Source organism: Scophthalmus maximus, chromosome 18 (assembly GCF_022379125.1).
Source record: "Scophthalmus maximus strain ysfricsl-2021 chromosome 18, ASM2237912v1, whole genome shotgun sequence".
NCBI classification, from domain to species: Eukaryota; Metazoa; Chordata; class Actinopteri; order Pleuronectiformes; family Scophthalmidae; genus Scophthalmus; species Scophthalmus maximus.
Genome location: NC_061532.1, coordinates 1,614,274 through 1,630,478, shown reverse-complemented (window position 1 = coordinate 1,630,478; position 16,205 = coordinate 1,614,274). Strand labels below are relative to the sequence as shown.

The 16,205-nt window shown below is 41.8% G+C and overlaps 1 protein-coding gene across 2 annotated transcripts in view; it reads right to left on the bottom strand.

The window, feature by feature from the left end:
* Positions 1-16,205, bottom strand: part of tab2 (TGF-beta activated kinase 1 (MAP3K7) binding protein 2) — a 53,348-nt gene that overhangs the window by 5,985 nt on the left and 31,158 nt on the right. For both annotated transcript variants that reach the window (XM_035617102.2, XM_035617104.2), the window contains exons 2-4: positions 9,829-10,019; positions 6,977-8,663; positions 503-663 (exon numbers count right to left, since the gene is read on the bottom strand). In XM_035617102.2, coding sequence (XP_035472995.1) covers positions 503-663; positions 6,977-8,663; positions 9,829-9,930 — 1,950 coding nt within the window. In that variant the 5' untranslated portion in view covers positions 9,931-10,019. The remainder of the gene's footprint in view (positions 1-502; positions 664-6,976; positions 8,664-9,828; positions 10,020-16,205) is intronic.

The window sequence follows — 16,205 nt, the reverse complement described above, 5'->3', positions numbered from 1 at the left end:
TCTCCCCAGTGCTGGTGTTTACATGTTCTCTAAAGTAGCTACAGAGGTTGCAACTTTGTGAACTTTGAATTGAATCTGATATACACTGTGTGCTCTGTCAGTCTGAAAATGTAGAGAGATTTCAGCCAAATCATAAACAGACCCTGTACTCAGCATCAACGTGCAAGGAGATTAGTGATGTGACCCACATTCAATTCATCTCTGTGAAAACTTATGAGGAGCATGTCTGATGACTCACAGACTTTTACTGAGTTACTGAAAACAAACTCAAAATTAACAAGATATGTGCAAGTGATCAATGTTGGTCAGAGGCCCCTGACCCCCCCCAAGAAATCCCAATTCTATTACATTCTGGCTTGTGTCAAGTGGCCTGAAAGCATGTTGTAATCTTGAGCTATACACATAAAATGTAATTCAATTGTTAGCTGAGACGTACAACAATCCATTTAGTAAAATCAAACATCTGATTTCTGTCTGACAAAATCAGTAGAATTGAGCTTACAGAAGGAATTTGGGAGGCCGAGTTGGATCTCTCCATCCGTCTCCTGGTCAGGTCATTCTCCATCTCGTTCACCTCCTCTTTTAGCTTCTCCAGCTTCTTCTTCTTCAGCTCCAGCTCGTGCCACAGGCTCTCCATCCGCGCCTTCTGGTGGACCAACAGCGCTGGAAGAATCAAGCGCACATAAAAAAAAAGTCCCCTTATGAAACCACATTTGAATCAGCTTGATTTTCTGTCTTAATCAATATCCATGCATTATTCCCAGGGAAATCTGTGAAAATCTTGCAACGAGTATGATTAAAAAGTGATATTTTTTCCCCCCGTAAAATCCGTTCAGAAGTTTTTGTGAAATCCTGCTGACAGACAAACCAACAGCCAACAACCAGACAGGGGCAAAGACTTAACCTTGGTGGAGATAATAAATTAATATTAACCATTATTAAGGTTATTAACATTATCACTGTACTGATATCTAAAAGATCCAGATCAAAGCAGGGAACAAAAGAAAACTGCTGATGACAATCCCTTCCAGAAATATCAGGATACATCAACTGACACATGTTCAGTTACACAGCACACTGATCTCTGCAAACACCGGCCAAACCGGTTTGGAGAATCATTCACAGACTCACAACAACCCGGTGTAAAGAGAGAGAGGGGAACTACGTGGATTCCTCACTCTGTCTATCAATATGTTTCATCACCTACTGTGGTAACTTGAGGAGATCTCACTTCTCCCGGTTAGAAGACTGCTGCACAACACACAGCCAGAACCATGCACATGATCAGCACCCCTCTCTTAATTAATTCTAGTCCGTGCATTTGTTGACAGCTTGTGACACCTCTTACACAGACGTTCAATGGTAACAACTCTCTCACCTGCTACACACACACAGCTTCACAAAGCAGATTTATGACAACATGGCCTATACTCTGTCTTTCCTGTGAATGTATCCACTCAATCTCCAGTCAGGATGTCTTCAAGCTAAACATCTGTCAGCTTCCTCAGTACAAGTCACAAAGACTAGAGAGAGTGCATGAGCTAAATGTCAAAAATGTGATTGTTAATGTTTAAACTGAACACAAAAAAGCCAAATGAAGGACACACGCCCATGCTCTTCTGGGCGAGTGTGTGTGAAGTATTAGGTAAGACGTGTTTTTGTCCCTAGGGGGAACAAGCTTGCAGAGAGTCCTGTCCTCCTCGTGTGCCATATTATTGTTGTTTAAAAGAACTTTGAAATGCATTGTTGACTATGAGTTTTGAGAAGAATTAACTGTCAAGGGGGTAAGTATTATGAAAGGTTTCTGTTGTTTGGAGTAATTTTAAGAGTGGAGTGGATTTGTGTGGCAGCCCTAATGGAATTTATTTTCTTCAAAAGTTAAATGCTGGTTATCAGCAAATAAGTGTTACATTTGAAAGTGCAATATATAGATATTTTCTCATGCAACCAAATTTACCAGCTTCTTCCCACTAACAGCACAGACACACTGTCCAGTACAGTAGCCTCTGAACCAACAGTATCGCCTAATTTATATTTAGAATGCTTCTCCCCTATAGATCTGGCTGAACTGACTATTTAAGGATGTATTACCTTTAATTAATAGTTCCATAGTAGATCAAATCAATTTATCTATATTTAACAGGCAATGTACCAAAGGCCTTTAAGGTGGCAGTAGTTAAACCTCTGCTCAAAAAACCGACTCTAGACCCAGATATCTTGGCTAACTATAGACCCATATCCTTTATCTCTAAAATCCTTGAAAAAACTGTTGCTAACCAGTTATGTGACTATTTACACAGAAATAGTCTGCTTGAAGACTTTCAGTCAGGGTTTAGAAAACATCATAGTACAGAACCAGCACTACTGAAGGTTACCAACGACCTTCTCATGGCCTCAGACAGTGGACATGTTTCTATTCTTGTCCTTTTAGATCTTAGTGTTGCATTTGATACCATCGATCACAAAATTCTGTTACAGAGACTATAACACATTGGGATTAAAGGAACAGCACTAGAATGGTTTAAGTCCTACTTATCTGATAGATTTCAGTCTGTTAACGATAACAACAAATCTTCCATTCATACAAAATGGAGACATGGAGTACCACAAAGTTCTGTGTTGGGACCGATACTTTTCACTTGATATATGCTTCCTTTAGGCAATATTATAAGAAAACACCACATCAATTACCATTGCTATGCTGCTGATACCCAGCTGTATTTATCTTTAAAGCCAGATGAAACTAATCAGGTAGACAAACTTCAGGACTGTCTTAAAGACATAAAGGCCTGGATGACGTATAATTTTTTACTTCTAAATTCAGAAAAAACTGAGGTCATTTTACTCGGTCCTAAACACCACAGAGAAACATTATCTGAACATATACTTACCGTGGATGGTATAACCTTGGCCTCCAGCTCTACTGTGAGAAACCTTGGAGTTACCTTTGACCAGGACATGTCCTTTGACTCACACATAAAACAAGTCTCTAGGACACCCTTCTTTCACCTTCGCAATATCAAGAACATTAGAAACATCCTATCTCAAAAGGATGCTGAAAAACTAGTCCATGCTTTTGTTACTTCTAGACTGGACTACTGTAATTCATTACTGCTAGGATGCCCCAATAAGTCTGTGAAAAGCCTCAAGTAAATCCAAAATGCCGCAGTCCGAGTTGTGACAGGAACTAGAAAATGAGATCATATTTCTCCAGTGTTAGCATCTCTGCATTGGCTTCCTGTAAAATTCAGAATAGAATTCAAAAGCCTGCTCCTAACCTACAAAGCCCTTTCAAGATCCATCATATCTTGCAGAGCTCATAGTTTCATATTATCCCAAAAGATCACTTCGCTCTGTAAATGCAGGACTACTTGTGGTTCCCAGAGTCTGTAAAAGTAGAATGGGAGGCAGAGCCTTCAGCCACCAGGCTCCTCTCCTCTGGAACCAGCTCCCAGTTTGTGTCAGGGATGCAGATACCCTCTCTTCATTTAAAGTTAAACTTAAAACCTTCCTCTTTGATAAAGCTTATAGTTAGAGCTGCTGAGGTGTTTAATAAACCATTTCTTTATTATGCTGCTATAGGCCTAGGCTGCTGGGGGAACTTATATCATGAGCATCTCTCCCTCTCTTGCTCTCTCCTTCTCCCTCTTTCTCTCTCTCTGCCCCAATGTATTTACATTACATGTCACTTACTCTGTTTTCTCTCTCTCGTAGTGTATGTCTGACCCCAGAGCTGCAGGATCCAAAACCGTCATTATTATTATTACTATTATTATTATTAATAACATCATTGCATTTATAAGTCAGTTTTTCTGTAATTATAAGTATCAGTCTGGTAGAGATTAAAGCAACTGTTATACAACCCCTTTATCCCCCGATATGTTTACATTACATTTTTGTATCTCTGACCCCAGAACTGCAGGACCCAAACCCGTCATTATAATTGTTAATATTGTTATTATTATTATTATCATCATCACTAATAATAACAACAACATAATTGTATTTTTTTGTAATTATAAGTATCAGTCTGGCAGAGATTAAAGCGGCGGTTTACATTTGGTGATCACTTTTTTGATAATTATTCTATCTTTATGTTTTGTCAATTTATAAGCTAAATGCTGGATATTAGTAAATATTGTTAAGTTAAATATCCTTTGTATTTCAATGTCAGAGATTATTTACAGAAATGTCCTATTGTTTTCTAATTTGGATTATAATTTTTAAAAATTATTATTATTATTTAAAATTTTTTTAAGACATTCACAGTTTTTGTGATAATTGTTCTATTTTTGATTGTTCTTTATTTTTGACAATTTAAAAAAAATTATAAATACATTTTGGAAGCTATTCATATCTACAATTTATCATCCTTGCATTAGAATAAGGAGTAGTCAATATTTTGTTGGTATCTCACGTGGTAATGCTCCATTAAGTTTTAAAGGGGCAGTAAGCGAGTTTTGTCAAAATCTGCGAATATTTCCACACTGTCCGCTAGCTGTCGGTTCTGTTTGTGATCCGGGTTTTCAGCGCAGCCCTGGCACTGTAAATCGAAAACAAAAAAATGGCGCGGACCGCACCACACAACAGTTTTTAAACATCCCTCGTCGACACCTTGAGAGACATGGTAGCGGTTGGCGCTGCAAATTCAGGGTTTTTGGCCTTGTGGTTAGCGAGTCGGTCTTCCATACCCAAGCAGTAAAATCTCAACAACAACCTTCACTTGTCAAGGTATTCAACAACAACAATAATAATAAAAGTTGACATAAAAAAATTAATAATAATAACAATAATATTCCCCTATATGACAGAAAGAGGTGACTAGTGATGGTTATTATATTCATATTTCAATAATGGTTATTTGGTGACAGGTGTGTCTGTATCAGGTTCAGCTCTGAATGTGACAACCACAGAATTAGTTTCCATTTGAGGTTGAAGGTCCACTGCAAATATTTCAATTGTTCTTTGTGACAAATAAATAACGGAACCATATGAACAGCTCCACTGCTTAATGTTGTGTCAAAGAAATAACATCCCTCCCTACGTCTGGTCAGGTCAGTGAAATTTTAACTATTTTAAATATAAAAATCAATATGCGGTGCTCAATGTTTATACTGTGACACTGGCACACACAAAAAATTGGGCCTGATCAATATATTGACAGAGCCGATATGAGCCTTTCTCATACAATAGGAATCTGGGTTTATATTTGCCTCAAAAAATGAAGACAGAGCAAAGGTCAGGGGTCAGCTAACCTACGCCCCAGGATCCCGCATATTTTGTCGAGAAAAATCCAATACTCCTCATATTTATGGAGACAGCAGAGACCTTTGGGAGGTAACAATTTCATCTGCGTTTGAAAAGATGTGCTCGCTAGGCACAGATGTTGCAGAGATCAAAAGGTATATAGCTTTGGCGGCGAGCATAAGAAAGCTAACCAGACTCACGCCTGTATACAGCTCGCCAGAATACTGACCCATGTCTTTCAGTATGGCACGCTTCAAACTCGCTACGAAGGGGGAATCCCCCACATGGGGTGACATGCTAGTCTTAATCATGCACACGATCGGCACAGTCAGTGATACAGCAGCTGCTTCTCATTGCAAACGACTGTTGTAGCAGTCTTTCTGCTGTTGTTGGTCTCTTCTGTCCCGAATGTCCGGTGTAGGCTCCGTTGTATACAATGCCAAATGCGCCCACTGTTGTCTAAAGTGTGTAATTACGACGGGGATATTTGGTTGGTTGTCACCCCAGATCATGTCGTTATACCAGGACGTATTGCAATATCCTTTTCTGATTTACGAATGGATTAAAAAAAATTGGGATTTACATATGCACACCGATTTGTCTGCATTAAAACATTTTTACTTTTCAATATCAGTATTGGCCCCAAAAAATCCCAATGAGTCAGGGTCTAGAAATAAATCAATGTCTGCAAAACACTGACACCATCAGAGTTTTCAGATATTTCTTTTTCCAAAGCCAAAGCAGATAGGATAAAAGGAAACTGGGCTGATGAGGGTCAGCACCAGAGGCAGCATGTCTAGTGTGAAGTCCCTCTTGGGTGTACTCACTGCAGTGCCGGAGCGACAGTCGCTGACTTATACAGTCAAAAGCCCAAAAAAGGAAACAACAGCGCACTCTGACACGTTTGACTCATGCTACAGAATCCACCAGTCTGATGGAGCAAACACAGCATTTAGTGTGGAGGACTCACACTAGTCACCAAAGCGGCCCTCACTCAGCGAGTCACTTTTATCAACCTCATGGAGATGGACATGCAAAGGAATATTTCTGCACTGCACTGAACATTAGCGCCATCAAGTATACAAAGCTTGGCTCAAAAAAAAATATCACAGTCCATGTTATGGAAAGCGTCTTTTAAAACCACATAGTTTACTTTTATAGTAAAATGTCTTTCTTGGCAGGATGAAGTGGAAAAAGCATTTAGGGCTACAGCTGGTAGCAAAAAAAACCCCATATAGTATCATTTATTTTTAAAAGAGTTCTGAAAACTGGCTCCTCAACATGCGTGATAGAGCTACAGAGGAAGTGCACTCTTCCAACCACTTGACATTTGCTAAACAACCAATAAACAGTTCTAACAAGACATCAGAAACCTACTTGATGGAAATCATTTTTTGTTCCAAGCTGTGGCCGTTGACTGCTTATCTACAGTATGAATTCACAAGACTTTAAGTTGTGAAACATTGAGAAACGGAAGACATTGGCTAACACCACTTTGCAATGCTAGCTATAATGTCAAGCATTGGAAACATAATCCAAAGCATTAATTAACATTGTTTAAATGTTTTTTAAAGAGTTTGTAATTACTTATTTTAATCAGATTATTCCATGAGACTTTTTTAGGGCCCTCATTAATTTAAGCAAGACTAAACTAACCTTGTGCATTTATTTTCATGGGTGAATAAAGAGTGGGTTTGTTATCACAGTGATGATGTACAGCATTGCTCACCTTGTGTATACGCTGCATCATCAGAGCTCATGCTGAGTCTGCGAGGCTCACTCGGCCTGTCCCTGTGTAGCGAGAGCGGATCTGAGAGGTGGAGGGGGTCTGGCTCCACAAAGTGGTGGTCCGAGGGTAGGCTGAGGAGGTTGTTGGGCTCAAAAGTAGGTGACACTACTCCTGGTGACACAGCTGGGGGCTTATTAGGGGACACGGTGATTTTAAAAGTGTATTTGGTGTTAGGCTGTGTCACCACCACGCGAGGGGAAGAAGCAGTGCCTCCCCCTCCCACAGAGGCACGAGACTTGGGAGGATGGTGGTGGATGTAGGCAGGGCCCATGCTCACTTGACCTCCCAAGTTCCTGGCCCCTGAGGGCCCCTGCAAGGGAGGGTTGGCTGAGATGTAGACTGTGGGGGGGTTCCGACCCCCACCGTAGTCGCTGGAGGCATTGGCTGAAATGTAAAACTTGGGTTGGGAGCGGGAGCCGCCTGAGGCCACAACAGCCTCCTCAGAGGGAGTGGTAGCAGCAGTAGGTGGGCTGGCAGAGATGTAAACAGTTGGCTGGCTTCGGCTCAGACCTGGGCATCCAATTGACAGAGGGGTGGTGGGAACAGTGGGCACCCCGGTCGAGGAGGTTGACGAGGAGGGACAGGAGGAGGAGGTGGAGGATGAACGGGGCCCACTGCTTGTCCGCAGCACAGCTGTTGTGGTTGTAGAGTTGCTCCTCTGAGGAGATTCTAGTTTGATCTCTATCTGATTCTTCCGTGGGCCAGTGGAGATGTTCTGGATGTTGTACTGGCTGATGGTGGAGGAGGTGGGCATGACAGAGGAGGAGGAAGAGGAGCATGAGGAGACACCAGAGGAGGAGGCCTGGCTTCCAGTGGGAATAATTGAGGGCGCCTGGGGATTTGTGGGGGAGCTGATGGGCATGTAGACATGAGAGGTCTGGTGGCCCTGGGTCTGGTGCTGTGAGGTATGTGAAGAGGAGGCGTGCTGAGGGCCGGACCAGGAGCCGGACAGGGAGGAGGGGTGTGAGATCTGATAGATCTGCTGCTGGGGCTGGGAAGTGGGGCTGTACTGGGCCCTGCTTCCCTGCTGCTGGTTTTGCCGAGTTGTACTGGACTGGCTGACATAGGGCCTGATATAGATAGAGTTACCCTGTGGACTGCTTAAGCCCGACTGTGGCCCACCGTGTATGTGCAAAGAAGTAGGGGTGTTGCGGCCGGTCTGGATATTGGGGGCTAGCGTCACTGTAAAGGGGTTGTAGCGTGGTGTGTGCTGGGCACCAATAGACGACCCTTTGACACCCAGAGGGTAAAGTCCAAGGTGTTGTGGAGGCTGAGGTTTGCGTGTGGGTTCCATCACACCAAATACATTGAGGCTGGAGGGCACCTGCACTGGGGCTGACTGGGGCTCCTGCTGAAAGAAGTCACTATTGGGGGCCTGGCCTGTCTGGAGGGGCCCGTCACTCGGGCTGTGAGACAGAGTCCGGCTGCCGTTCATTCTCAGGCTGTCCCGAACTGGGGCCACATGCACATTCTGAGACTGTAGGCCCAGGTTCAGCTGGGTCATGTGATTATGGAGCCTGGTGAAGCTGGGGTCGTCAGAAAAGCTCAGGTTTCCTTCTTCACTGTACAGGTAGCCCGGACTGACTTGGGACAAGTATTCACAGCAGGCATCTAAGTTGTTGTTGTTCTGAAGAAAAGAGAGAGAGAGAGATAGAGGAAATAAAATAATGAAATATCAATGTTTCACATGAGAATCCTATAATATGAAGAGACAAAGATTCATAGCTGTTCTTTGTTTACACCATACATCAAATCACAACATTCTTAACTAGCTTAACTAGACCTCATGATATTACAGAGAAACCCAACAGCTCCCACAATGAGCACTTGGTGACTGTGGAAAAAAAACAACTCCCCTTAACTCTAGCAGAACCAGACTCAGTTGTGGGCGGAACATTTGCCACGACCGGTTGGGGTAAGAGGAGAGAAATACCAGGAACAGTTGTGTAACCGTTGTATTTAAGCTCTGTCAGACTGATTCTTAAGATTAAAATAATAATACTGACAACTAAAGATGTAATGACGTTGTTGTTGATAATAATAATAGTTGAGTAGTGTTGGATTTGGATCCTCTGGAGTTATCTGCAGAATTGTGCCTTGGACAATCTACTGGGTAAAAGCTTATTCCTAGGTTGAGCTGTGTGCAGCGCCATGATTTGCTCAGCCCCTTCTGGCTACAGTCTCTTATGACTGCACACGTCCTTTTCGTCCTTTTTATGAGCAGGACAGGACAGAGAAGAAAACAGGAGGAGAGAACAAAGGAGAGGAGGAGTGTGACAGACAGATGAAACCAACAGAGAGACTAGGGAGGTGAAGAAAAGGAGAGCATCAGCCAGACCGACAGAACAGATGGAGTGAATGCAGTTTGTCACAGTTAAAATGAGAAGCGTTTGTACTCTTATATTACTTTTACTCAGACATATCAGATTGATATCTAATGATTCCTTCCCTGGGCTCAGCCCCTAATGTTTCAAGATCCTAACGACACCTCTGGTCTTTGCCAACATTTGTGCGTTTTTTGCATCTAGAGCGGGGAAGTGAGTTCCAAACACAAGTGGTCACTGGAGACCCATGTGGTGACCCATTCTAATGCCATGTGTGAAATGATGACCTGAGAGCCGTCCACTTGTGATCGAATGTCGGAGGACGAATGTAAATACCAGGTCTGAAAAGTGCCACTGCAAGCCAGAGTTACCAACTGACCTGATACAACTGCCTTACAGGGTACAGAATTTTTACTTTGTGAATGCAGCCTCAGTTTTGCTGGGGTCAGAGGATTTAAACGTGCTTACCTGCAGAACACACTGGGAGACAATACCCTCTGGGACTTCAGGGAACTTTTGGCGCAGGTCATGCAAAACCTGAATGTCAATCTGGTGGCTTCCCTGGGCCATTCGTGTGTTACCGGGTCAGGACTTTTTGTTCTGTTCAGCGCACTGGGGCGTTAATCGTGGCAGCAAGTCGCCTTCATCTTGAACATTTTCTAAATGGATACAAACAAAGAAAGTAAAACTGATAAGAACACCAAACTTCTGTAAAGACAAAGATTCCAGCTGACTCCAACCTTTCTCTAGTCCATAGAGGGGAAGCTTTGCATAGTTAATGGAAATGTAAGCATGTCCACGTGGTAGGGAAGGAGACAATGCAGTGTATTGCAATTCCAATCCTGAGGTTGTCTTTTCCGTATAACAGGTAGCTTTTAAAACAAAACTTTAGATGGCATTCATTTTAGAAGAATAACAGAAGCAGAGGGAGTTGTCTGACTGACAAATGAGGAGACCAGTCTTTCCAACTGATGGTAACATCGACATTCATTCAGGTGGGGTGGGGGGGGGGGGGGTAACACAGCTCTGCAGAACACTCTCTTACCGAGAATCACTGTTTTATTTCTTATACTGGAGCACAGAGACAGAGAGCTGCAGGGCAATGTACTGTTTTGCTGACTGACTCACATATTAATCTTTATTCATCCCTTAACCCTTAGTTAACCAAAAAAATGCTTTCCCAAGTACACACTTCCTGCACACACAGTGGAACTCAATCATTCATGTTGAAACAAGGTGAAGCTGTGTGGACTTGTGTGCAGTATTTTCATTTGTGCTCTTGAGCTCCATGTTGCTAGAATAGACTAGCACTTGTTGACAGAACACCATTTACAGGGACACCACTAGTTCACATGGATAAGTATTGCCAGTCTGTACTTCTGCCTTCCTGTCTCTACATCAATAAAGGCAGAAAATGCCAAAAAATATGATTGAAAAAAGAGGCAGAGCAGGTTTGTCCACTAACCAGTAGTTTGGTGGTTCGATTCCCTGGCTCCTAGAGCGAAGGATATATGAGAGAAAGCGCTTGTATGAATGTCTGTGTTCATGGGTGAATATGACAGCTGACCATTTCCCTGCTAATGCCTGTAACTTTTCTCTGCTTCACCTTATCACCATAAAATTTGGCACAGATTATGTTCAAATGTTGTCCTATGGATTGTCTATGAAAGTTTTTTTGCTTCATCTGCATTATTACATGAATTTGTTGTATTAATGGAAGTTATGGTTATTATTCATTCGTAAATTAACCAATTGATTAATCGACTAAACATAAAATAATCATTACTTTAATTGAAAAAATGATGGTTATATTAATTGACTAATCGAAAAATAATTGATAGATTAATCGATAAAAAAAAGAATCATTATCTGCAGCGTTAGATCCAAATAAAAATATGGATCTCGCAGATTTAAAGAACCCGTCCAGTCACTTTTTAAAGTATAGAAAAATAATCTGCTATGCCAAATATTTAGCCCCGCCCAGCACAGTTGCTTGCGCTAGGTTGATTGGTAGAAAAATGTGTGCAACAAGATGGCTAGCGGCAACATTGGAGAGATTCAGCCATAAAACTTTCACGAACTGCTAATACTAACTCTGACTGTCCTCTCATGGATGCGCTGCCTCTGCGTGTAATGGAAGTTTCGGGTTTCTTTGCCTACATTTGAATATTTGCCGATTCAACGATTGGTTTTCTGTATTTGTGACATACCAAATTTCAACAGCAGAAGTACACAGAAATATCCAACTATAGGAGATGAATTTGAAAACACCTCTTTAGTGGCCACGTGCTCAGATACAAGTCCCTATAGTCAATGTCAGACATTTTAGAGGACAAGAACAGAAGAAAAACACTTTTTTGAGTGGAGGGGGACTTTAAATGTAGTTACATAACCTCGTTGGAGGAACACCATTCTAGTCTAACACTGTTTATATAATATTTGATGCAGGACTGACAATTATTACACTGCTTCAGGGGAAAGAAAGATTGTTGACTGAAAATCCTATGTTGTTTCTAACGTTCAATTGACCATCATTGTGACTGATTGGATGGACAATATTTTAGAAACACATCTCAGTACACCTAACAATGGAATTTAACAGCACCACAATGCACAGCCCCCAAAACAGACAGTCATTTGAAACAAAATCTTTTCTACAACAATCTTAACAAAGACTGAACCTAATAACCTTTATGAAAGTAGAATTTATTGCAGCACTGCTTCATTATGGTTATTTTTACCTAACAAACTTGTACAGTGTTTGAGTTTACGTTTTAAATATTGGCTGTTGAGAAAAGTGTGTTGTTGGTGGGGTGTTCACCGACAGCTCATTTCCTTCTGTGCATGGGCTATACTCATTCCTGGCTGCTGGCCAAGGCAACCACACTCTTTTACTCCTCGCCCCAGTGCAACTCCACTGGAGCAGCCAAGGCTTTGCTCAAGAAACTTCAATTTAATCTCATACACTCCTTGGAACAAAATTTTAAACAGAGAGTCCAGGGAATTGATCTGAAAAACAGGTACGCTCCCATCTCCAACCAACAACCTACTGTTTTTTGTGGACTAGAAAAACTGAACTGAGTGACATGGAACAGAACAGACAAGAGAACTTGCCATGTCTTGCTTTACTCCACACTTTTCTTCTGACCACACTCTTTAAACCTCTTCCTGTAGGAGTTTCAGATATTCTAAAGGCTGGGACCTAACCATGTTCTGCTCTATGCTGATATACACAATACATTGTGAGGCAGGGTAAGCAATCTTAAAGGGGCAATATGCGATTTTGAGAAAGCTTATCTCTCTCTTTGTTGTTGTTGTGATTTTACTGCTCTGGCCGGCCGCAAACCCGTGACCTTGGGTATGGGAGACTGATGCGTTAGCACCAGGCCAGTGCCACCCGCTAGTAAAACTGCACTCGCTGTGTTTTGAGGTGCGTTCTTCACCAATTGTTGTTTTTGTGTACAGAACCGAAAAAAATGATTTTTTTTGGGGTGCACACACAAAACCAACAGCTGAGGAAATATTCGCTGATTTTTACAAAACGTGTATTGCTTTAGGAACGCTTTTACTGCCCCTTTATTACTTCAGAAAGAGTGAATCTGAAACAATGCAGATCTAAATTTAGGGACTCTTGAATACACTTGTTTAATAATGACGAAAAGCCAAGAGTGTGCTTCAAATCATATTTCATAACTGATTTGTGCCAAGAACACAGTTTTTATCTAAGCAGCTGCGTCTGTCTTATCTGGTTATAAAGATGTGTAATGTCACAACTGAAAAGTCATAAATCAGCTTTGCAAAACATCTGTGAGTAGCTGATAACAGGAGGAGCCATTTTGCTACTGTCAATAGTAGGGTGCCAAATGGAAGGGGGAGCCTTAGCAGAGAGAGCGCGCACACACACACACACACACACACACACACACACACACACACACACACACACACACACACACACACACACACACACACACACACACACACACACACACACACACACACACACACACACACACACACACACACACACACACACACACACACACACACACACACACACACACAGATAATGGGCATGGAAAGTGGAAAAGTGAAATTGATAGGCCTTACCACACAAGTAAATCTCTAAGAAGACATGGTGTAATGAATATTTTAGAAATATGTCATGTAATGATTATCTCTTTTGGATACATTTTAAACCATACTTTAAAAGTAGCCTACAAAATTTTAAAATCACAGGCTTATTTGTGCAGCAGCCTTTTCACATGCTAGTGATTTCCTTTTTTGTGTATACACAAAATGTTTATTTATCATGCTGACAAATTTAGAACATAATCTATCTGATATTAACAAGGTGAAAATGGTTCAGCTTTCATCAGTTTCTGTGATTGCTGGCCTGTTTATATGAGAAGCTGCTTTTGTTGGAATGTAAAATGTAATAGCATGTTTGTACAAGGAAGATTCAGAAATACAGCCTCATTAAAGGGTCAGTAAGCAATTTTAAACCAATACAAGTTTTGTAAAAATCTGCAAATATTTCCTCACGGTCCACTAGCTCTCTGTTCTGTGTGTGGCGGAAAAAAAAGAATTGGTTTTGGGGTTTTGGCCTTGTGGTTAGCGTGTACGTCTCCCATACCAGATGCTGCGGGTTCGCGGCCCGGCCTGTGCAGTAAAATCATCAACAACAACAAAGAGAGGGACAAGCTTTCTCCAAAATCCTTTAAGTCTACAGAAAATGTAACCTTTGAAAACATTCAAACACCACTTTTGGAGCCCAATACACACATAGTAGTTTACATCTGGCTCTTTGATTTAAAAGTCATGAGGAGAATTCAATGAGAGAGCAGAAGCCATTCAGACTCCACTCAGGATGCTGTGCAGCTCAACTGTTGAGGAAAAGGAAATTCACAACTTGGCGGCTGACACAGTTAGAGGTCAACAGATTGTTAAGCGGCTTCAAACACAAAAAAGGTCCACACCTCTTAACTGTACATAATTACAGTCCTGCAGCCGGCCCATGTGTGGGGGAGGCTCTGAGGGAGGCAGATTAGTTGTTGCTGTCCCTGAGGCACTAGTGGAACAGGGCCTGGGGCAGCACTATGCTGCCAGCAGAGATAGATACAAAGCTTCTATTGCTGAGGCTGTTATTCACAATGCCAAGACTCTGACCTAAATCCCCACACTCCTTTCAGGTGGTAGCAGGCCTGCCATGCTCCATCAATGGGCTATTTCCCTCTGCTAGGGTGAATGCACCTAAAAACATCCAAATCAATTAAAGCCCAAGTACAATGTGGATAAATAATCAACAGGAAACTCCTGATGCTGTGGCTGGTGTTACAGCTCACACAACACTGGTTAATGCAAACAAAGAGGATACACATTACTGGAAACAAAAAACACAATATAATGTCATGCAATGCCATCATGCAAGTTCCGACAATGTGTTTTCGGCAAAAATAAAATTATACAGGGAAAAGTGCTCAAAAGGACCAATGTCCAATTACAGCATGAGTCAAAATCTTGATTCATTCAACAGGGAACAATGCTAATTTCACTACTTAGGAGAGAATGAAGTGAAAACCCCATTCATATTCTCCATTAACATTTTTATTATTAGCCATAATATTGGAACCATCCAATGTAGACTTACCATGAGCTACGCGGTTGTGAAACGAAGGAATAGGTATGAAATCAACCTTGCTTTAAGAAAAACATGTTTTATTTCACGATGTCATTGAGAAATACTACACTACCTACAATCCTAAAGTGTAAAATCGATGTCTCTGATTGGTGGCGCTCGCCGTTAACATGAAAACGCATATCACACCCGCGAAATTCATGTCGGCTAGTGATGCTGCGTTCCATTATACCTCGGAACTCGGGCGTTGGGGTTGTCGTTCCTTTATACCCCAGAACTCGAAATTACCGACATCCAAGTCGGAGGTTGCAACTGATCTCAGAATTCCGACCCCTAGGGTCGGGGGAACCCAACCGACTAGGCATGGGCCGGTTTCCTGTTTCAAGGTAAACCATGGTATCAAAAAGCCAAGGTTCTGAAACCAATAATATTTCCCTCCATACTCCTGTGCGCTGCGCTGCCCTGAGTTTAATGAGTGAGAGAGCGGGGAGTCAGTCTGACGTGAGTTTGGCTAATGTGCTAATGTGCAGTGCCGGTTGCAGTCTGTCTCAATCTAATAAATGCCGCAGTGCCTTAAATTCAAAGAAGATGTCTTGGCGCGTTGGATCCAGGCGATGCTTCCAGACTACAGTGCGGTCTGGACGCCACGCAGGAAAAGACCAACACCGGCTGCTCCGGAGAGCATTATAGTTGGTTAGCCGACTCACCGCAGCTGTGCTAATCTGCCCACCTAGCACTGCTAGGTAAAAAAAAGTGTTGTTTTTCTCAAGAAAATAATTCAATTATGTTCTATATGTTAACATACAACATTTCCTATTGTTCCAAATATTCTATATGTTATTTAAAAAAAAAATACATTTTCAAAAAATGTGTGCAATATTTTTTGTCCCCAGAAATTTTACAATAGCACATTTTAGAGGTGCAGGATACCTAACCGTGATACCACGGTATTTTTTCTCAAGGTTGTCATACCATCAAAATCTCTTACAGGCCCATGAGTACCACCAACCCAACTTCCAAGCTTCGAGTTCCGAGAAAATGGAATGCAGCTTGAGTTACTGGTTCCCCGCTGCTACAAGTGAACTCTACGATCGTTATACACTTTATACGCACACAAAACACAAGCTGCAATACATTACAAGACTCTTATCAACAAAATAAACATTATCGTGATGATGATGAAGGTTAAATTCAAGAAGAAGCTAAA